The sequence below is a fragment of the Leptonotus elevatus genome, chromosome 8, assembly GCF_054856555.1.
Source record: "Leptonotus elevatus isolate MCC_2025b chromosome 8, RoL_Lele_1.0, whole genome shotgun sequence".
In the NCBI taxonomy this organism is placed as follows: domain Eukaryota; kingdom Metazoa; phylum Chordata; class Actinopteri; order Syngnathiformes; family Syngnathidae; genus Leptonotus; species Leptonotus elevatus.
The window spans coordinates 8,307,823-8,332,279 of NC_141246.1; the positions used below are offsets into that span (position 1 = coordinate 8,307,823).

The following is a 24,457-nucleotide window of genomic DNA, read 5'->3' on the forward strand; positions in this document are numbered from 1 at the left end:
CCCATTAACATGAGTTTGTGTGTGATTGGTTAAATGTGAACACAGCCACATTCCAGTTATAAGAGGGTGTGCACACTTTTGCAACCACATTTACGCTATTTTTACTCCCGCTGTGAAAAAGATTTGAAAAGTCCAATTACGTTGCACAGTACAAGCAGTTCAGAAAATGGATGAATAAGTCACGTAAAAAACTGGCATTTGAACAAGGGGTGTGTAGACTTTTTATATATCCACTGTAGTTATTTTTAATCTGGCTAAAAATACATTTACTTGTTCACTTTTGATATTTTGGGCAACTTGGGGAGGGTGTGGCAATGACGAGAGCTGGTTTCTTTAGCCGCCATTCTGCTGGCGGAAACAGTCCCCTTCATCCGTTATTGCCGCGGAGATGGAGCAATTAACGAGGGTCAAACATGATTAACGAGGCTCGCCACCCGCCTTTGTCTGGCCCTAATGAACTTACATTGCGCCTCACATTTAATTCATCGCTCGCCGCCAGGCATTTATCTTCTCTGCATCGATCGGATGGCCACGTCATATACTTACTAAAAAAAAAAAATGATCTTCCTCTTTTCAATCTGTTATGTTTCGCTCTTGAAAACAGGGCAGATTGAAAATACTGCGTTCATGGAATAAGAATTAAACAGGGTAATTGATCAATGTCACTTTATACATAAACGGAAGCTGACTAAGATGATTTGCGCTTGCAAAACGAAACAAAATGTTGTCATCTTGGCTTTTAGTTCCATTTTGAAGTCTCCCAAAGCTGCAAGTGGTCATTTACGAGCGCACGACAGCCAGAAGGTGCAACAAATTGACTCGCACTATTCCAATCACGTTTAATCAGACTCGCACCTGATTTGCGCATACTAAGCATTTGCATCTGTGTGCATTCAGGGAAGACTTTTTGAAAAGTACAAGTGCAAGTTCACTTCTCTTGTAAAGAACTTTTTTTTTCTCAGGTTGTGTGAAAAGTGCACCGAAACCGCGATTGAATCCCATTTTTCAGCCTTTACCGCTTTCTGACCACTCTACTTATTTTCTCGATCCTATTTACATATAGAAAGCACAAGACAAAAAAAAAAGCTATCGTAGGGGGGAGGCTGTCTCGGGCAACCTTTATCATCTTATATTCAGCTATAAACATTCAAAAAATGTCGTGGCTGAGAAACAAGAGATGCTTCATATACATCACACATCAGGGTGGAGGTCCTGCCGAGATGAGGAACATCGTTCCATTTTACCCGGGCCTCACTTCTGCCTTTAATTTACTATTGAATAAATTGGTTTTCCTCGGAGGCAAATCTCCAGCCGGGTGGATGCATCGGGTTGCGGTATGCGTATCAGCGAAGGCTCATTTTGGAATGACCACAAGAATAAGATAGAAGTGCTAACAAATGCACAACACACGTTGTTTTTGTTTTTTTAATCACAATTGTGCATGTTCAGTCCAATGTTTATACTTAAAGAAGCACATTTCTAAACAGTGTTATCAGAGCACAGCGAAAGTTTGTGTTATTTGGTACACCACTTTGCCAGATTAAACTTCCTTAAAAGGGACAGTGTGTGATCGTTAGCGCCATCTAGTGGTGAACTAATAATTCATTCATTTTGAAAACCCTCTATTGATTTTAATAATATGCAAAAAAAAAGCTCTATCACATCAACATAAATGTTTTAACTTTTTGACTGCCAAACAACCGCCACAGTGCCAGCCGATTTCGAGCTTTTTCACTTATCTTTCAAGGAAAACAGAATATTGTGTCCTATGACTAAACATGAAAGATTAGACTCCATTCTCTCATTAGAAAAAAAAAAGTATGATTCGACCTTATTCCGTTCTTTAGTAATCACTATTTGAAAATAGGTAATTTTGAGCAACACAAAGCTATAAAAGGAAAAAAAAATTCAAGGTGAAAAGAGCCGAATTTGATGTTCATTTTGTTCACCATTTTGTTGAATTTGAGGGTGGGAAAAGGTCACATATTATTTTTTAATGAACTCATTCACTCGCAGCCGTTTTCACTGAAGCAACAGCCTTCGCTCCCGGCTATTTTACTGGATTTTGACTAATTTTGCAATGTCCACAGAATGTTCTGTTCTATTGCTATAAAAACAAAAAAAAGAGTAGAGTCTCTTCTGTTATAAGGGGGAAAAAGTATATTTGTATCTGTTTGCCTTTTGCATTAATTAGCATTAGAATATAGCTAAGTTTCATCATTATTAAGAAATCAGTTTAAAACACAGGGAAAATTGCCTTTTTGCAACATCGCCCTGGCTGATCTCTTATATTCTGCTGCCACCTGCTGGCCTTTTTTTGTTGTTGTAATAACTACAATTGCTTTAAGCAACCTCTTCATGTCAGAAGCTGTATCAAAGCCTTCTGTATGCTCTAGCATGGAAAAACGTATAAGTACGTTTTTGGGAGTGATTGACAAAGTATTAAAAACATAATTATACGTTTTTGGGTTTGAATGAGTTACAGGTTCGGTGAATGCGCATAGAAAATAAACTTTCTGTATGCTCTAGAACTTCCTGGCACACCCTCCAACTTGGTCATCTCCAACATCAGCCCCCGGACAGTGACCCTGCGCTTCCGGCCCGGCGCCGACGGGAAGACGGCCATTTCGCGATGGATCGTCGAAGGCCAGGTGGGCGCGCGCGCTTTGACCGCATCCGCCCCAAAAAGCTGATGGTCCTTGACGAGCCCATCGCGCAACGGCGCCTCCTCTTTGCTACTCACAGGTGGTGAAGGAGAACGGCGCCGAGGACGCCTGGAGGGTTGTTTACCAGCTGGACAACCAGGCGGGCGTTGACAGTCTGGAGATCCCCAACCTCGCACCCTTCACTCAGTACAGGTAAGCAGCTCACACACATACACGCAGTGGCGCCATCTCATTTATGGACACACGCACACGCGCGCCCGTCAACTCTCTCCCAAATGTTACTCTCTGGCAGTTTTTGCTGTATTGCAAGCCTCGGGTGAAGTCAGATAAATCACAGAGACAGTTCCATATGAGACTATTTTTGTTTGTCAGCACCTTCACAGCTTCTGCATGCAGATCCTCATTACCCTCCCGCAAATAGCGGGGACGGAAGAAGGGAGGGGGAGGGGATGCCGAGCAAGAAAGGGATGAGCAGCCCGGAGAAGGAAGGAGATGAGGAAAGAGAGAGCGCAGGTCGTTAGAAAGTAGACGGAGGACCGAGGAGGTCGAGACAGAGAGAGAGCCACGACACTTTGCTAACTTCAATTTCGAATGGTTTCATTTTGGGTGGAAATCACGGAAATGGGAATAACTTCTACGTGGGCAACATGTATGAACTTACAGGCAGCGCTTCAAGAACTCTTTTAACATTCGTAACTGTCATGCAAGTGTAAAATGATGTTAACAAGTTAATATTAAGACATAAAAGGGATTTAACACTCAATCTTAATTTTAATAATGGGCATAATAATGATATATTTGAGAGGTCACCTACACTAAGTAGAAATGGTTACATCAAGTGTTTATGCCTTAAATTAAAAGTTAAATTTTTTTCATATATTTTTATGTAACTTATTTAGCACTAAATTTAGTTATACTAGTAATGAATTTGATTTATTTTGCATTGTTTAAATTTCATTTGGCTGTGTGTTTAAGATCATAATCTGTCAAGCATTTAGTCAAACAATGATTAACTTTATTCAACTCACTTCACAACAAGATGCAGTTTGACAAACATTGAACAAGTCATCAATTATTTGATTTTAGTTTACATAAACAAATGACAACTTAGGAATCACAATCGCGAACTTTGATGTTAGGGAAAAAACAATAATTTGGTATGTCGGTCGGCTTTATTCTTGTGTATATACAGTATGTGTATTATATTTATTTATTTATTAACTCATTTATTTATTTGTACGGTGCATAATATATATGTTCAGTACTTAAGAAGGGAAGTCCACATGTTTACATATCATTGTTTTGAAAGTTGAAATGATAATGCCACAGATTTGTTTGCATTAATGTTGTAATCTGATATCTGACATACTGATTTACGATTATGCCACACTTGTTTGGTAGAATTTTGTGAAGTTGTCATAGTGAATGCTTAAAATTCTGCAAGTTTAAGTGTTTAATAAGTTAATAACGCTAATATATACATAAACTGTCTATTTTTTTTCTTTTTTTTCATGATTCACTTTAACCTGGCAATAGTCAGATATCAATTTGGAACCGCTCCACGGTGATTTGCTCAGGAAAGGCGGGACAGCGTGTACTATACTTCGAGCCGATTGGATGGTGCGGCATCTTCACGTTTGTTTTGACCAATCACGGTAACGGATGAAAAACAAGAACAACGCACGAACATCCTTACCAGATAAAAATGCACGACGCGCCACTGTCCACGGTGTCGGCGCTTCCGGGTTTTCGTCACAGCTGCTGAGCTTCATATCCCGCCCCCAAACACAACATTGCTCTGTGATTGGTCCGAATGGAATGAGCAGAATTGGATCGGTGGAAATCAACAATCAGCAAGATGTATTCTCGGAGTTTGTGAACTCGCAAATACCGCGAGAATTCAGCTTGATTTGCCTTTATTTTAGATTATTGTTCAAACTTGTTCCGCCCTACTGTGTTGCAAGTGTTAAGAGACCAAAATAAGTGATTTTGTTTATTATATATTCTTTAAATGAATTGACCTATTAATCGAATATCTGAAAAATCTGGCCTCAACAAATCCATATGGGTGGTGCCCAAATAAACATTACTCGGGGTCACCAATTAAAGTTGCGTATTTGTGTTTCGCATTGACTCTGCATGCGACGATTAAAGTTTCTATCGTCACATTCCTGATCACAGCGCGTGCACACAGCGGGATCATGTTGCCGCACGTCGTGCCGCTGGGACATGAGATGAAGCGGACGCACTTGAATGTTGATTCTTATCACATTTTCAAATGCCAACACAGACGCTGTCTCTTTCGGCCGCGCCGTTTCAATCAGAAGTGCGGCTGCATTTGTTTAGGCAGCAAATGCTCCCCGGTGAACGCGATGGATGTGTGCCATCACCTTTGTTTGTTTGTTTTCTCTCCTGACCACATATGTAGCTGGCGACGGCCTCGCTCTCATTATTTTCCACATCTCTCCCTCGCTCGCTTTACATGTCGTGTGATGCGCTTGTGGAGGTGTGATGAATGTGAATTGGATTGTGTACATATATGCAATACGTGTAAAAGTCAACGTGTCAACGAGACGATTCATGTCGTGATCCTGACCAGGATAATTAGGCAGGATAGAAAAGTGACGGTCAAGAAATGCTGTATTTATATTTCCTGTTTACTCAAATCAAATGTATTTTTTTTTTAGTAATGAATGTTTAGTGATATTTAATATGAATATTTAATTATTTTTAAATTGTATTATTTATTTTGGTGGAACAGTCACTGATTGACAAAAATGGTTCTAAAACATTTTTACTTCTCTCTTCTTTTGAGTGACTGTATCATTTATTCAAAGACTTGTGCCATTTACCTTACGTTTCAAGTTCAACCTTAAACTTTATGATTATGACATATGGCATATACTGTGGCGCCTTGAGATACAAGTGACCCATATTATGAGTTTTTCAACATACAAGCTGACATACTGTCATGGGCTTTGACTTGAGACAAAGAGAATTACACTTTGTGTATTTAAAACAAACAAGCTTCACTTTTAGTCTGTTAGCTTAATGCTAGCATAAATGGAAAATACCTTTGACATGATACCGTTTAGGAGAGAGAGAGAGAGTCAAGTCATCTTTATAAATTTGTAAACTTTATTTATATATTTATAAACGGATGGATGGATGGCTAACTACTAGCTAGATAGGTAGTTAAATCGTTAGATAGAGGGACGGACGGACGGCTGGACAGACAGACAGACAGACAGACAGAGCGATATATAGCTGACTAGCTAACTAGCTATATCGATAGCTAGTTAACTATCTAGATAGATAGATAGATAGATAGATAAGTTTAAGGACAATGAACAACAAATCACATAATTTCACTGGATTTTGTCTCTAAAACAAACAATTTTTTAGCAACAACTGCAGTCCGATTGTATTTCCTACCTGTTGAATTACCTTCCCTTCATTTCGTGTGTTCTCTCCACAGGTTTAGGATGCAGCAGGTGAACATCGTGGGCTCCAGCCCCCTTAGCGGCCCCTCCAGGCTGATCCAAACCTTACAGGCGGCCCCTGACACGCACCCGACCAACCTCACCGCGCTGTCTCCGACGCGGACCGGCCTTTGCTTCAGGTGGAAGGTACCTGCATACAAACTACTCCGCTTGATGGTGAATCATCTGTGTAGTGCTCGGGTTGTATTTTGTAGTTTTGTGTTCACCAGCATCAGTGCCTGTAACCAGATGTGGAAAGGCCCTCACTTTGCATACCTAATTAGATGAACAGGTACTTGAAATGTACAAAAGTAAAAAAGAACAATCATTTACAGTCAATTAAATTGTTCCACTTTGAAAAACAGAGAATAGTTATTCAGTGATTAATGTAGGTTAGGTTAAAAAAAAAAAAGTAGACACTTGTGTCGGGGGAATACTGAAAAAAAGAAAATAAAAATAAATGTCAAACCAATAACATTTATTGTCATAGTAACACACCACTCCAAATTATGTGCTTTTCTGGGATAATGAGGTAGAGGTCAGCATGCACAGATGGTTGACACTTTACAAGTCACGCCTTCTGTCTCCAATTGGTTGTTTTTTCTCGGCCATGGTGGTTTCTTGCAAATCAAATTACAGGCAAAATGTTTTTTTTTCACAGATCGTACTTTTGCTTTACACTCACATCATAATGACTGTTAACAAATATGACAATAAGTGATTTTTTTTTTAAATCAAACTTCTATAAATACAGCCATGGATGCTACAAATTTAGTTTCTGAGTTTGTTTTGTCATCCTTGTTAATGCTCGCTGGTTCTCGTCCCTCCACGTCGCTGCTGTCCCTGGCTTTTCTGCCTAATAAATCTTCAAGATTGCAAATGTGCTTGACTTTACCATCTTTTTTTATGTCATGTCGTATTCCGTGGAGGTTGAAAAAAGGACAAAGTCAACAGTAAAAAGTACATACTGTATATCTGTTTTCAAATGAAAGTAAAACATAGTTTAAAAAAAAAAAAGTCGGGTAAAGTATGGATACCGGAAAAATATATTGAAATATAGTGATGATGTATTGTACATTGTTACTGTACACTTTATATGTACTTGACATTTTTTGTCACCTCTTTAGCCCAACTTTTTGTACTTTGTTTCTTCCCACCAACATATCTGCTGCTTACTGCACAACATTGTCATTTTAGCCTTACAGTCCTTTTTTTTCCCCCCTCTTTTTTTCCCTACCGTCTCTCGCTAACAGCGCGAACGTGTGCCGCGGATACATTTTCCATTTAAGGAATCGGAATGAGAGTACTGCCCTGTCAACTCAAACATCAACAGCGCGCTGCTACCTGTGCGGCATGGCAATGTGGCTTTTTTTTTTTTTTTTTTTTTAGCTGCATGCTAGCACACAGTATCCTCAGCTATCCAAGGCCATCTGTGTCCATGCTGTTATTGCATCAAAAAAGAACTAAAAGTCAAATTTGGTGTCAACTGCGCAATAATAAGCAATGCCCGATGCCCCTGTCGTCATCCGTGGCCGTGGAAGCTCTTTTACACAGCGATTGGGTGGTGATAAATAATGACACGGTGGAGAAATTGAGGTGACAAAGCATAAAGGGTAAAGGGGCACGTGGGGTGACGGTGACAGGAAATGAGAGAGGAAGCGAGGATGACGACAAAGACGATGATGAAGGGTGAACGGGACGCAGGAGAGGACGGTGATCAGGAGATGGGATGTCAAAGGGGAGAAGATTGTAAAAGGTTTTTTAAGATCTACTTAAGATTCCCACACCATCTGTGTCATTCAAATGACCACGGGAGCAAAACGCTTCTCTTGTGTGTCCTTTTTTGACATGACGGTGTAGAACTGTCAGCTCATTAGGGCTGTGCATCTCTCCACAAAAGACGATTCGATACGGTTTTCGATATACGGCTCAGTTCTAGAGTGTATGATGCAATGACTTGTTGGTTGTCATTTGACATACATTTGAATGAACTTGTGAGTAGTGGAAGTGTGACATGTCCTTCTAAGATGTGTCCGTCCAATAAAAGACAGAAGATTTGATACGTATCTCAATATATTTCCAAGTGAAACGATTCGGTTCAAAGCGATGCACTCACATCTTGAAAGTCAAAAAAATGATATTCTTGTTCAAACCGTTTTTTGAGAAACCCCTAATACTTTTGTATTAAAAATAATGCAATTCCATTATTAAATTTGATTATTAAATTAGATAGTAAATACATAAATTGTAAACAATAAAAAATACTTTTATACTTTTTATACTTAAAAAAAAATAGTTTGCTCTAGTGCAACAAAAAAAAAGATTTTAAAAAATGCTGTTATTCAAACAAGTCATTTTAATGGAGCACAGTTTGGGCCTTGTTTTGTTTTTTTCTTCCCCATGTCTCCTTTTTTTTCCTATCTAAGAAAGTCGGTACGCTAATTACCAAACCGCCAGGCTTTCCGTTGGTCATTGTTACTTTTTGTCTTTCTTGGACAGGTTGTGAGTGTGAAAACAATTTCCTTGTGTATTTTTCATACTTGGCCAATAAATCAGATTCTGATTCTAATAGTGAGTTGTAAATATTATTATTATTATTAATATATTTATTTATATATTTATTTAATTGTATTTGTTTAATTTAATATTGCTTTAATTTATACTATTATTTGTAACTATGTGGGAACACGTTAAATAGTTTTTTGTTGTTGTTGTTGAATTTTTCCAATTTAAAAAAAATTATATAAATATATTGTTGAAGAAAAAAAAAAGATAAATAAATAAAATATGTTATAAACATCTCTCTCCTAACTGACCTCCAGCCTCTCCTCGAGTCCGAGTACAACAGCAGCCCGGAGACGGTGGGCTACCGGTTTCGCGTGCGAAGGACGGACGGCCTGGCTGAGGACCGGACCGTGGAGGTCGAGGGGGCCGCGGGCGAGGTCACCGTCGAAGGCCTGGACCCTTGGACACAGTACCGGACCCGGATCCAGGCCTACAACTCCATTGGACCTGGCCCGTGGAGCGACGCTGTCGCCGCCCGCACGGCTGAATCTGGTAAGAACTCAGGGCAGGTGCCCGCTGTTTGACATCTGAGTGAATCAGTGTTGAGACTCTGTGGCCAACGTTGTAGTATTCACTATGTAAGAAGACACATAAAGGAGCTATTAGACTTCCCTGTACTCTCTCCTGGACTGCAAGATGGTGGAGAGGATTCAGATAAAGGTCCAGATTGATTGCTAGTGCAAAGTAGCACTGACCCAAATGTATGTATGTGTGTCCCACAGTCCCATCAGGATCTCCTGTCAATGTGACTGCTGATGCCGTGAGTTCCTCCAAAATTCTGCTCACGTGGTCTCCCGTCCCTCAGGCGAGGCGGAATGGGGCCATCCTTGGATACAAGGTGCATATAACATGTCACACACACACACACCATTAACACCCCCTCCCCCCACCTCCCAGTCATCACACACCCAAACTCTCACACGTTTGCAAAAAAGAAAAAGCCAGACATGATGTAATGTCCAGTAACCGCGGTGGTGTTGTTTAAAGATAACTTCAAATTCCAAGTTGCTGCAACTTTAACTAACTATATGCATGATTTCATGCTGTGTTGGTCAAAAAAAAATTTTTTTTGCTAGGTTTATTAGTTTGAAAAAAAATTCTGTTTGAAATGCACAAGTGTGGAGTCTCTCTATTTATGCCTCGGTGGGTTTGCAACCCACGGGTGTTTAACGATAGGATGTTGTTGTCGCTGCCTCGCATGGTTAGTGAAACGACCGTCCTGCATACCAATCGGTTGCTCACTCGCCTTGTGGCAAAACGGCTCGTTAGGACCACTTTTTACTTCGCATGAGGCCATTTTTGTAGGGGAGGAATGTCAGGACATTGTCATTGGCAGAGGATAGCCGATGCCTTCAATCAAGACAACTTTGATGGCTTTCCATGACATGAGTGAGTGAGAATCTTCGCAGACGTCAATTTTGAGGTGTCTGCATTTTTCTGAAAATAAGCGAGCTGTTGTATGCGTGACCAACTTATTCCAAAACTCTGCTTGGAAAAAAAGGAGTTGCAAGGCCTTAACGCACAGTAAGATGTATTGACATGCCAGAAGGAAAGATGAAGATGATCCATCATTAGCGTGTCATCCACAATAAGAAGCTACAATCTATCAAAGCTGCACCATGTCACAAAGCTCTTCATCGAAATCAGGACATAGATAAATAGTAAAGCTAGACGAATACAAGATGTGCTCGTCTTTTCTTTTCTTTTCTTTTTACTGTACTGCTGCTTTTCACCCACACACACACACACACACACACACACTTATCCCCTGAGGATTTATTGTAATGTACGCCGTTGTTGTTTTGATCTTAGCATAAAGCGACGACATGGAGCTTTTTGTCTGTGTTTTTACAGCACGCGGAAGAACAAAACTATTTTGGCTAATGTGATGTAGAAATTATGTCAGTGTCTTAATCTGCAAAGGAGATGAATAAAAGGGGGATTTGTCTCCACTAGTGTTGACATGCGCGTGTTAATATGCAGGAAACAAAATAACTCCACCATCCATTGTTTGGAGATTTAAAAAAAAATAAAAAAGAAATAAATTAAATCTGCTTATATAATTCGTTAGCCCCCGAGCGCATGGCACACTTATATTGCTCCCTGGCGTGTGTGGCGGCGTGCGAGCGTGCCCACTGTGCTGAGAGATGACAAGCAGCTGCCAGCAGCGCTCGCTTCCGTTCGTCGCTAGACGCCCGATAGTTTCTTCTGCCAGCTGCCACCAGCACCTCCTGACTTTTTGCTTCGCGCTCCCTTCAAGTCACAACTGACATTTTGCTTTCCCCATTCTTGTAAGGTGAGGCAGCGAGTTTGAGACGCCTCGGGAGACTTTTTTTTTTTCCAACATAAATTCACACAGAGGCAGCGAGCTGGACTTGTGGTTTAGCGCGTCTGCCTCGCAGTTCTTTTGTGCACACAATATTGTGGAATGATCTGAACATGTCAACGAAAAAAGACTAAAACTAAAAAAGCATTTTTGTTTAAAAAAAAAAGTCAAATCTAAATCCCCCCCCAAAAATATATATATAGCCGGTCCTTCGTTTTTGTCTCTGTCAATTTTATTATAAATAAATATATAAATACGTTTTTAGGACCATGGCAATTTTTAAAATAGAACATTTTTATATGTTTTTGGGTGCAAATTAGTTCATCATAAATGTGCATAGATGTCACCAGCCACTTGATTTAATTCAGTTTTGTCTTCATTAAGTAAAGTACATGCTCAATCGGATTTGGGTCAGGTGATTACTTGGCCAACATTGCACTTATTTGTCTTAAAAACCTTTTTGGTTGCTTTCACAGTATGCTTCTGGTTATTGTCCATCTGCGCTGTGAAGTATTTGACTGAATGTGAGCAGATAATATTGTCTGAAACACATTTTTTTTTTTACAGATTTTAAGCTATAGCAGGGGGTCGAAATTTCACTGTATTTGTTTTTCTTCTGAAACATGAGTACACGTGTGCGTTTGTGTGCGTTTGTGTGTGTGTGCAGGTGTTGTACTCCGAGAAGGACTCAGAACGTCCCCCCAGTGTTCTTTTAGCGGAAGGAGAGAGGAACGCGTCGCTACTTCTTGGCGCGCTGAGGAAGTACACGGTGTATGCGCTGCGGGTGTTGGCGTACACAAGAATGGGCGACGGACCCCCCAGCACCCCCGTGCTATTGAGAACCAAAGAAGACGGTAGGAACAAGTTTGTATCACTCTTTGCCTACTTGATGAACATCATCGCTTTTTCAACTCACTTCTCGACAGTCCTGTATGACATACGGCAGAACCTCGAAAAAGATGGTGGAATCCGGGGTCGTAACCACCGCAGTAACCTCTACTGCCCTTTTTAAATAATTAAACATCAGCACAAATACACATCGCCGAGCAGTGTCACGTTGGAAAAAATGTTCTCATTTCAGGGTGGAACCTGAACAGAAGTCAATTTGTCAAAAGTATAATGAACCCGCGCTGTGAAGTTGTGTGTGCGCGGGCGTGCTTCTCCTAAGGGGCCCGTGGGTGTGTGTGAGTCGCATCTACATATATTTGATGGTGTGGAACATGTACTTCTATCAGGTTCAAAGGCAGACGCAGTGAGGTTAAGAGAAAATTACATTTTCTACTTTTTGCATCTTTGAAGGCAGGTCTTAAAAATGTATAAGACGCTCTATACAGTTTGTGTGCGTTAACGGCAAAAGCGTCCCCGCTGCCTCATATATAGTCACATATTTAATGTTAAGTGCTTGATGTTGAGATGCAGTGCAGCTCTTTGTATATTATTAGTGGTCCGCTCAGCTGTCAACTCACATTTGTATTTTTTACCCCCCCTCTCCCCCTTTAGTCCCAGGACCCCCTGTCAGGGTGGTGTTTCCAGAAGTCCGCCTGTCATCAGCCAGGGTGGTGTGGGAGCCTCCCACAAACTCCAACGGCATCATATTAGGTATTAAACACACACAAAGGGAGGAGGAGGGCAAACATTATCATCCGGTATTTTCCATTTAGACAAAGGACAAATCCCCATGTACAAAATCATTTACAAAGTCAACACACATACAAAGACCAACAAAAGAGGATCAAAGCAATTAGCAAGTAAATGGTTGTTTTTGCAGCTTTTTGCTTAGCTGTGCCAGTTATGTCTGCCCAAGTTGGAAAAACTACTCCAGTAGAACAACAACATACTCGAACTCATGTATATTTATAAAAAAATAAAAAACCTTCAGTTAATTATTCCTTATGAAACATCATAACCAAAATAAAATACAATAAAAAAGTTGTCTCAGCAAATTAACTCACCAGAATTGCTTTGTTTAGCTTAGCCATTTGCATCACATGAGTGAGTGGTCACAGAATTCAAATGGGCAGAACTATAACGGCATACAGGACAACAACACACTAAATCTACATTTACACTACAGCCCCCTTTTAGGCCATCTTGGACAAAACCAAATGGTCTTAAGATAACCCTGGGGAAGACAGTGGGCAAGTATGGATTATCCTGGACCTGGATGTATGGTGATAGTTTTAAAATGTCGATTTTTCAGTCATGGTAAGGATCGAGAAACTTAGTTGACCGTAATAAAACGTGGCAAACCTGATAGCACGTAATTTGGAGGTGGCCCGTAGTGTGACTGGGAGGGAGAGGGAGCGAGAGAGAGGGAGTGGGAGAGAAAAAGGGCGAGAGAGATGCCTATATTCAATCTAAAAAAATCTGCATGTACTGATACACGCGGCCTGCAGATTGAATCCAAAACAGCAGATTATTGATAAAGTTTCAGATGTACACGCACGCCATATGACAGCGATCTGGTTGAGGAGGCAGATGTGGTTTGCGTGTGTGTGTTTGTATGTTACATGCACCGACCGGCGTCGAGGGAGGAGAAACACTTGTCCTCTCGGCGGGGAGTGAGCTGAGCAGGACAGTGTGAACGATGCGCGGGCTTAATGTAGGCAGGAAGACATTTAGAGGGATGCCGCTCGCCGACAGGATCGCACACGAGCGCCATAATCATGCTGTGTCCTTGCTCGGACCCGGGGTGTGCGCGTACTGCGTGCGTGTTTACTGTATGAGCAGAGACATAGGGTCAAAGTCCACATAAAGTGTGCAATCTCATTTGTTGCAAGGTGCCTTTTATGAATAATAGCTACTATGTGTCCTTTAACTCCATGTCTGCATTCTGGTACTATACAATTCTATCTACACATTATAGCCACTCTGGTCAGTCACCTAAAAGCATTCACAGATAACAACATTCAGAAGCAGAGAAAATAAAAGTAGCTTACCAAAATTACTGAAAGAATGTACATTGATAACATTTAAACACACAGATAACTTTAAAGCATATTTAAAAGTAACATAAAGGGGGGGGGGGGGGGGATTAAGACTTTAATTGAAAGCATAAGGGGAAAAAAAGCAAAGTTTATTTTCAACCTAAATTAATTTAAAGCATTTACACTCATTTCACTTTTTGGGGGCGGCTTTTTCCATTTTCGTGCTGCATGACAGATAAATGTTGTTTCACCATGTTTGCTTTGAGCTCTTTGAGCCTATAATGCTGTATATCTGTTTGTTTGTCTTATACTGCCCCCAGGTGGCCACACGTGCACATCAGATGAGCAGCACAATGTGTGTTAAATGGGGGTGAAAAGTGACAAAAAGTGTTAAATTATTTTTCTAATTATATTTACTTATGTCATTAAGATGTTTTTTTTTTGTGTGAGTAGCCCCAGGAAACATGTTTTTTTTTTTCATAATCGAATAAAGCGTAATTGCACATCCACTACAGTAGGTGGCAGTGAGTGCACAAGGAGTATTAGCTCCTCTGCAGAGGTGTACTTACAGCAATTTTATAGGAAAATATATAGGGGCGGGGTCACAAGATTATTTTCTTGACACTAGGTGTGGCGTAATAAAAAAATATTTCAGACACACTGCTTTAGTAGGTTTCCACAGAAAAAAGTGTTGTAATTACAGAAAAACAAAAATAAATGCTAAGAGTACATAGGTATTTAAATTAGATTTCATTTAATTGTAATATAACTGTAAACATATATATGTATCATTACCCTCTTATTCTAGGACCTAAAAACTGAAAAATGTGATATTTATGTCACGAAATTTTGCATTTTTAGCCTGTGTTGTCTATAGTATTTTTACAATGTTTGTAATTTGAATATAGTTGCAGGATTTTTCCTTTCAGTGATTAATTGAAGCATGCAAAATCTATTTCAAACCAAATAAGACAAAATACAATTTGAATTTAAACTAAACAAAATTTGACGTCGCATTTTGTTTCTTGTTCTCATTGTCATTCATAACATTTTATTCAACAATACACTTGTCAATTCATCTAAATGATTAACAGCCAGTCACGAGAGGACCTATTTCCTACTTTAACCACGAAATTGTAAAGCAAACGATTAAACGGTCATAATGGAACTCATGAGCCTCGTTCTTTGTTTGACACCGCGGGTCAAAGTTTTTGGGAGGAGATCCAGTAAATCCAGCTGACACTACTGTATCCTAGCACTGGCTAATGTCAATGTGTGTGCTACTGCTACAAGACATCTGTATGTTCTTTGAAGCACTACGTAGAAAGATGTTAAAAATACCCTGGCAAGCTTGTTAACTCGCAGCGGTTATGAGTATTTCATGAACTATACAAGCGCAGCCAAGCACGCTGAGCCGCTAGCGTCGCCATAGACGCACATTTTGCCAAAAGCCAGCGGGCCGCGTTAAATATTTATGCTCTGCATCTTTCCCATAGCAGAGAAAAAAACCCGAGAGGGTCTTTTTCCGAAAATGACACAGTCCCCTTTTGTAATGGAGATTTATCCGCGTGGATCTCGTCGACGGGGATGTCCCGGAGATATCCCGTACATAACTAGGAGCTGCGAAAACGATTGTTTTGATGATTCCGGATTTGCCATCTCGCCGTTATCCGCTAATCTGCCTCGCTCGCCGCTTACATTGAGCAAACAATCGGACTATCTGATAAGATTATCGCAAAACGCAAGCAGATTAGGCGCCTGTCAGCAGATTATCATCACAACAGTTTTACCGTAAACCAATCGTGTCCGGCGCTGAGCCTGTTTTCATGAGAATTTAGTCGGATTTTCTGAAAAAGGATATGTACGAGTGGGAATGCTCATAGACAGGCATTCGCCCCATTTTTTTTAAATCGGCACTGTCGTTTGACACTTTCTTACTCTATCAAAGAACAAACTGCGTTATATTCTCGCTGAACTATTATTTTTGTCAGCCCAAAAATATATCGGCTTGAAATAACACATTTTTTGACTTTTTTTTTTTCTTTTAATGTTGATTTACATTTTGGGTTCTGAACTCAGACGGCTCTGAATTTGACCACATTTGTTGCACTTTGTCATTCGGTGAGCATCAAATGATTATGTTTGCGTTTTCTTTGGTGATTTGTGGTGATTTTTTTTTTTTGCTAGATCTGTCCAAAAAGATTGACTTGCATTGCTATGATTAGCAATGTTCAATACCACTTTGATACCACTTGTACTTTTGATACATTAAAAAAAACATAATTTTAAATAAACACCTATATATCCCAAACTAGTATTTTCCCTTAAAATTGCATGATGAAATGAATGTCCATTTTTTATTCTTTTAATCTGGTATCCATCCCTAGCTACAATATGCTGTTTGTTTTGTTTTTTGTTTTTTAAAAACATCTAAACTATTTTGGGCCACCAACATAAGAAACTTACTCAGTACTTACTGTTTGTAATTTTTCAATCTTATTCAAGTATTTGGAGGACTACTTTTAATTCTATATATTATAATATAATATAATTAATTTTAACTTGAGTACACTTTTTGGGCAACTCTACCAATTAGAAGTTGTATCCATTTCATTTATTTGCCTATTTAGCATGAGAGTGTTATGACGTGCTTTTGCAACGAGTGACGTGTGGAAAAATGGACGTGTGTGTGTGTGCGTGTGTGCAATATGCTGTATGTGTTGAGTGGCGTTAGTGTTATTACATGGCCTGCTGCACATGAGACAGGCAGAGAATGTACACAGTGATTCCCAGCTGAGGGAAAGGATGAGAGATTGTACGTGCATATGAGAATGTCAAAAGTGTGAGTGTTCTGGCCTTGTTTCTCACCACAACTATTGTTTTCTTTACCGCTTGTAGAACGTATTTGCAAAGAATACACAGAATATTGACGGCAGACTCAAACACGTTGAACGTTTATCTCCTTCCTTTTGTTGCGCCGCAGGCTACCAGATCGCGTACCGCTTGGAGCACAGGGACAGTCAGCAGTGGACCACGGTGGAGGTGGGTTCCAACGGACGGCAGTTCACCGTCACCGGACTCAGCCCGGAGCAGACCTACGTGTTCCGGCTGGTGGCTCGCACCGCCGTGGGCTGGGGCCAGGAACACGAAGCCCTGGTGGTCACGACGGAGCGAAGAGGTAAACTTGACAGCACTGCAAATAGCAACACGGAAAAGAAGAGTAAGCGTAAAAGAAATATGGTGTGATGCCAAGGTTATTATATAGTTGATGAAAACTAACGAAGTAGCTGCAACTAAAATTGAAAAAAATATTGTTAGGTTGCAAAATAAAATGGAACGAGAGTACATTTTACATTTATAAAACAAAATATTGATTTTCATTTTTGTCATTTAATTCCATATTTCATCTTTATTTTAAACGTATTCATTTCGGTATTCATGTTGAGCTGTACAGATGAAGGTAGATCGAACAGTTGTTTCGGAATTGTAGTTAATTAACTTTGTTACACAATATTTATTGTGACCTTTTTTATCTTGCACTCAACAAATATTCCATATATATTAAATAAACTAAAACTAATAATAAAAACTAATTGAAACTAACCAAATTTAGGGGGGGAACAATAATAACAATAATAATAATAATGATGAAGATGAAATAAATGCTAACTAAAATGGTAGGTAGAATAAATGGCAATATAAAATAGTTCATTTTATTAATAATCCTTTTAATTGTGTGTGTGTATGTATATATATATATATATATATATATAATTATAATTATGTAAATAATTATTTAATCTATGTAAAATTACTTATTTTATTTTTCAATAAATCAATCAACCAATTATTTAATCTGATAAAAAAAAAATTTTTTAAATGAGAATAAATGAAAAAGTTTTAGCCAAAGAAGGAAATGATCCAATTCCACATAATTTGTCTGAGAGTTTTTTTGTTTTGTTTTTTAGTACAAATATGCATCTGATCTTTTGACAGGCACAACAATTTAAACGTTCTTCCATTAGACGGTAGAAAGCACACTAAATCTGTGTATCAACCATGTGCCATTCATACAATAAAATACATAAGTCATGGCTTCCTGCCAGTATTTAATCTTTTGTGTTTAATTAAGCACACCAAAATGTCACCCTTAGACCAGAGCCAAGCAAGATTCGAACCCTGAACCTATCAAATGTGAGGTAGACTTGCTAACCACTCATCCACTGCCCATGAAAAGAGTCCTGCTTTATGAATCAACCTGATTTATACTGTCGAATGCAGTGTCAGCATATTTAAACGCTTGCAGGACCTTGATAAGGTCTTTTTGTGACATATAATAAAAGTATATCCCCTGGGGAAGAGAAATAATGTGTATTGAAGCTTAGAAAAAGGCAGCCTAATGGAAATATTGTCACCTTCTCAGCTTTCAAATATGTTATTTCTTGCTAAACCCTTTTATATAAATGATGAAAAAAATAAATAAAAATAGAAATGTCAGCGTGAAATCATGCATTCACCTGCAAGATGCTATCACTCGTTGATGTGTGTTTACAGCGCAACATCTCATCTCATGTTAAATTCATTGCAAAGAAATGCCTGCAATAGAATCCGTGCGCAATTAAAATGATGCATGGTAAAACAAAACAATATTCACCGAGGAAGGTACAGCGCGTGACACGAAAAGGAGGCAGCAGGTCATCAACGTGTAAAGCACCCAATCTGCCGGAAGCCACGGCCTCTTTAGAAGCTGCTCGACTTCATATCCTTCATTATTGCATAAAAATATCAACCAGCATCAACATCAGCTGCTCCACGCATCAGGTACGTGCGTCAGGCACCCGGCCCCGGCTATTAGCTTAAATTGGCCACGCTGGCGACGACATCATGTTTTCAAGCACGTGACTATTGCCAACCCAGACTCGCTGATTGACCCTTAACACGTCATAGTGATGTTGAAGTTGTTCGTTTTGACTGTGTTAAATGACATTCATTATCATTTTACAATACTTATCTCTGTAACCATTAGCTAGCCCAAAATGGCAAAGCTACTCAAAAACCAACACAAATTATGTCCCATCAAAAACGGCATTGTTGATCGCACAAATGGTATAAACTTGACTACGCAATCAAGATTTCAATTTGGACCAGTGACTTTCAATTTGTACTTTCACAATTGACAACCAGAGGGGGCTACAACGGCATTTCACACATTTTCTGTTCTTGTAAGGGGTAAGTGTGTGTTGTTCATGATGTTGGGTAATGATGTGAATAAAGAAAGATTGAGTGTGCCTTTTATGTCCAACTTCTAAGAAGTCAATGATCTGCGTTGTAATTTCAAACCTCAATTAAAAAAATACATATATATATATATATATATATATATATATATATATATATATATATATATATATATATATATATATATATATATATATATATATATATATATATATATATATATATATATAAGGGTTGGCACGGTGAAGTAGCAATTAGCATGTCTGCCTCACAGTGTTGCTAAATGCTAGCTGTTAATCAGCTAGCTGCATGCTCAGTTAGCTTTTGTTTGAATTTGGTTTGAAATAGTACTGTAAATGTCAACATAGGCTTTTGAATTACTTTTCACGCAAAATCGTGATCAGTTGTTGTGTCATAATTTGCCGATAGATCAATGACATGATTGATCGGATTGATCTGTGCTGCCATTGTTAATAACCCAAAGTTTCACAGCATATACAATCAGATTTAAAAAAATAATATTTTCCAATATTTTATTTCTTTATTTACTTATTTATGAATTGATTTTTGGGTGGGGGGGGGTTCACCACATTTTCTACGTATTGAATAATTATCAGCATTTTGGGGAGAATATTTAGGCTTTAATTGTTACGGGGGGGGGGGGGGGTTCACCACATTTTCTACGTATTGAATAATTATCAGCATTTTGGGGAGAATATTTAGGCTTTAATTGTTACGGGGGGGGGGGGGGGTTCCCCCCAATGCATTACAATGGGCGTCTGTTATATGCAAATTTTGGCTATTTGTGGGCCGGACCTTGTAGCGAATAGCGGGGTTTGACTGTACAGTAAATAAACAAGTTGTTTAGATATATATATTAGTCCATCTTCTGATAGGATCATTGATCAGGATCAGTTATCTATTTATTTATTTTTCTTAACTGTGATCAGTGATCGACTCCAAAATCCTAATCGGGTAAAGCCTAATTGAAATGATATTACAGTCTATCATGTTGATTATCTTAACATGCAACATGATGATGTCACATATCCCGCCCTATCAGCCTCTCTCGTGCACTCACATCTTGCACACATACGCACACACCAACATATCTGCTTTTCTCAGGACCACCATTCATAGCTTTGCTGTTCCACTTCACTGGCATGACAGCCCATTTAGAATAGCCTCATCGAGAATTCTTTCAGATGATGGCAAATAGGCCAAATTAATCCCCCGAAAAGGAAATTGGCTCTTTGATTGTACCGCGTGTATGTGTGTGTGTCTGTCAGTTGGTGCAATAAAATATGACTCCCTTTCCACCAGAGATGTTGATGTCTGCTGCAGCGAGGTTAAAAAACAATTGGCAACAAACATTTTAAGATCAAATACCTGCGTTGTATGCTGACGGCGTTCGCAAACCTTCTGACACTCTTTATTGCTCTTGTCATCGAACACTTCCAAGGCTTTCGTGTCCTTTTTCTAGCTTGCTAAACAGTCCAATTAATGCTCATAAATGGCAGCCCTTGTTCTTGCAAATATCACAATATGATCTTATCACGCAATGTCTAACCTATACACCAATTTACACACAGTTTTGCTAAAGGAACGAATAGAAATAGAATGAATCTATAATAAAAGAAGAGACTCGCATAATTTAACATTAAATAACAACTACTTCCAATTCATTTTTAATAGGACAGACATTGAACTTTTTCTAAGTATCACTTTCCACGCCCACTTCCATACATATAACTTATCATCATTACCAGGTGTCTGATACTACTCGGTGGCACAGTTGCTAACGTGCATTGTCCGCTAACCAGAAGGTCATCATTTCATAATTTATCTCTCAATTGACTTCATAAGCATTCAAATCTTAGCATCCCACGCAATTTATTCGTCTGCTGTGGAACGGCTCCAAATATGCATTCGATCATGAGGACGGTACTCGGATTAAATTACTTTGATTATATGTATTAACTACATACAGAATGCAAATGCACATGCTCCTTTAAAGTAGGCTGCGAGATATGTTGTCATGGTAAAATGGAAATGAAATGTTATTGTCATTGCACTTATCACAAGTACAGAGCAACAAAATATATTTTACAGTTTCAGTCCGTCCAAGAAACTCAAAAAGACGCGGAAGCGAGAGGACTGGCGGGTCACCAGGCAGTGCCCCGTTTTTCTGAGATGGGGGGAAAAAAAGAAGCCACACACACGCCACTGGTGTTCAGTAAAACTTCCGTATCCACTGCAGGTCAATTTCACATTGAAAGTGTGACATATTTCCAAATGGATCTCTACGGAATCCACATTTCTCATATAAACTCCATTATCCAGAAATGTGGGCAATCAGACGCATACTAATATGGGTCTGTGTTATTTTTGTGGCCTCTTTACACCTCTTGCTGAAGTTGGTCCTTATTGAAGCATAATAATAATAAAAAAGACAAAGACAAATCAAAACAAAAAAATCTGGCAAGCTTCTTTTGCGGCGTATTTTTGTCCGAATTTCAAATGCTACCATCTCGGGAGCATTCAACTTAAGAGGTTGTACTGTTGTCAAGTCTTTTGAAAGGGACTGATGAGAAAAGAGGATAAGAGGAAAGGAGGAAAGCAATCCGATTTGTCTTAATTACTTGCGATAAGGATGAATGGAGAATAGCAAGCCTGCGCGTGCGACCATGCTTGCCTCTGTGCATGCGTGTGCAGATTAATTATACCTCGGGGTGAATCAATAACGTTTTTATTACCACACCTAGTCAATATCCCCACAGCCCTGAAATTAGACAGCCACGCTCCCTTAAGCTGCGCCTTTATTTATTTTTTTCCTCAAATGTATTTTATGCAACTCCACATACATGCAGTCATTTAAAGTACGAGCCGCTTCTGATGCGAACGTTCAAATGCCACCTTTCTAATGAAATAGTCGAGACGCAGACTAATGCAATTGCAGTTCCTCATCTTTGATGCACCAGCTGTTATGTCTTGTTTCATTTCATCAGTTGGCACGTGAACGTCACAGTGGTGCGCAAGTGATGAAAGTGTATACGGCACGCCTTGTACTTCACGGGAGTATAAATCATTGCAGAATTTCGAACGCTACAACCGATGTGTCGGCAATTCATATATATGTCTTGTTATGTGAATTACTTACTTGATACAGCCGACAGTTATCACTCAACATACTTCATCCTTACAATGAAACGAGGTGCGTGCATCATCCCCTACTTCAAGATGTGGTAAAATGCTGTCAGACTTTCATAAGAAACTACAATGAGTAGCGGCAGAAAAGTGTAAAGTATATCTGTACCCAGAATACCAGAATCCGATTTATTATTTGCAAAGTATGTAAAAAACACACAAGGAATTTGTCTTTACAGTCACAACCCGTCCGAGAAACATGAAGTATAAGGTTGACCAACAGAGGGAGACAAAACGAGAAGCATGGCGGTTCGCTAATTTGCGCCTCGAGTTTCTTAGATGGAAAAAATAAAGGAAGCATGAGGAAAGAGGAAAGGGGGTGGGAAAGCCCAATAAAGGGGAGCACAGTGTGGTCCTGGAAACAAACAAAAAACCTACACAGTAGCAACACAATGATGACATGTCAGTATCGCAGCATGTCAATCTTTAAGTCAGGCTATCAAAGTTAAAACTTTAACTCATTCACTGCCATTGACGGCTATAGAATTCTTATGAATTCATTTGAACTATTTCTATTAGTTTATCATTTTTTTCTACTTTTGTTAACAAGAGTATGAAAACCTAGAAAAAAAATTTGGGCTACATTTAGAACAGATATTTAAAAAAAAAAATCATCGTGAGTTAACTAGTAAAGTCATGCGACACTGCAAATTTTTAATAATCTGTTCTTTAAAAATTTTTAAAAATAAATAAATAATTGTAATTATTTTTTTCTAATTTTTAATAATCTTTTCTCTTTTTTTTTAAGAAAAGATTATTAAAAATTAGGGGCGTCAGGCAATTACCATTTTGAATCGTAATTAAGCGCATGACTTCACTAGTTAACTCACAATTAATCACAAATTTTATATCTGTTCTAATACAATAAAAACAAATCTAGGTTTTCATACTCTTGTTAACAAAAGTGGGGAAAATGTTAAACTAATAGAAATTGTTAAAATGAGTTTTAGACGTCTGTAGCCGCCAATGGCAGTGAATGAGTTAAGTTTGGGGATCAATTTCAGTTATTTAAATTGTTTTCAAAAATTAATGCAGCCTTATTTATCATTATTTACCATTGAGGACCAAAAATGGCAAAATAAGAAAATAAATAAAGTGAAAATAAAAATGGATAATAAAATATAATTCAAAAATTTTATATAAAAAATAAACACAAATGGAAATAAAATAAAAAATAATATATATATCAACTGCCTTGACCATGACCATGAAAACGCCATTGCATGGTGGAAGTAATGAAAAGAGACTTTACTGTTTCCTGATTCATTTTCACTCACATGTATAAGTGAAGAATTATCCCATAAAATTGGACGCAACTACATACTGTCATGCATATCTGATCAACGTAACACAGAAAATGGATCGTCTGAATTTCTTTCTCACGTTTCCTCGTCTACTTCCTTCTTCGAATGTGCAGAGCGTCCCCAGCCGCCCAGGAAGTTGGCAGTTCCTCAGGATGGCGTGGAAGCGCGTCGGCTCCGCCTTCATTGGGTGACTGGCAGCTCAGGCTCCTCCCCCGTGAGGTACTTGACCGTGCAAATCAAAGAGCTGCCGGATGGCGATTGGATCACAAATGCAGCGGACATCCCACATAATCTGACCGTCTGGACCATTGACAGGTACGGACAAGTCACATAGCTCATAGTTTGCTTATTTTTTTTTTAACGAGGCAAGAATTTTTTAAACCTCCTGTACATTTTAAGCAGCAAGTACACAGGAGAGCATTAGCATTAAAAAAGCGCTACAGTAATATTGCAATATGTTGGTTTGTGTTATGAGTGCATGCTCATTGTGTGGACTCTAAGTGTTTCTCAAAGTGAGTAATGTTATTAGTATTACTCTTTGCCTATTAATGCAATCACCTTGCACCGAGGAGGAAATGCAGATAAGCTATTGTGGTCATACAGCAGTTAAGAATGGGCGCTGTTATTACTCCAGACCCTTTCACGCTATTCACAACCAGTGTAATTCTTCGTCGCACCCGCAACCTTGAAAGACAACCAATTCACTTATTTTTCTTCAATGGTACGATTGGGTGCAGAATGT

At 39.0% G+C, this 24,457-nt stretch overlaps 1 protein-coding gene across 3 annotated transcripts in view; it reads left to right on the forward strand.

The window, feature by feature from the left end:
- Positions 1–24,457, forward strand: part of sdk1b (sidekick cell adhesion molecule 1b) — a 249,036-nt gene that overhangs the window by 203,900 nt on the left and 20,679 nt on the right. For all 3 annotated transcript variants that reach the window (XM_086082687.1, XM_086082685.1, XM_086082686.1), the window contains 9 exons: positions 2,530–2,651; positions 2,746–2,858; positions 6,145–6,295; positions 8,971–9,205; positions 9,436–9,551; positions 11,707–11,893; positions 12,540–12,638; positions 16,950–17,144; positions 23,829–24,030. In XM_086082687.1, coding sequence (XP_085938813.1) covers positions 2,530–2,651; positions 2,746–2,858; positions 6,145–6,295; positions 8,971–9,205; positions 9,436–9,551; positions 11,707–11,893; positions 12,540–12,638; positions 16,950–17,144; positions 23,829–24,030 — 1,420 coding nt within the window. The remainder of the gene's footprint in view (positions 1–2,529; positions 2,652–2,745; positions 2,859–6,144; positions 6,296–8,970; positions 9,206–9,435; positions 9,552–11,706; positions 11,894–12,539; positions 12,639–16,949; positions 17,145–23,828; positions 24,031–24,457) is intronic.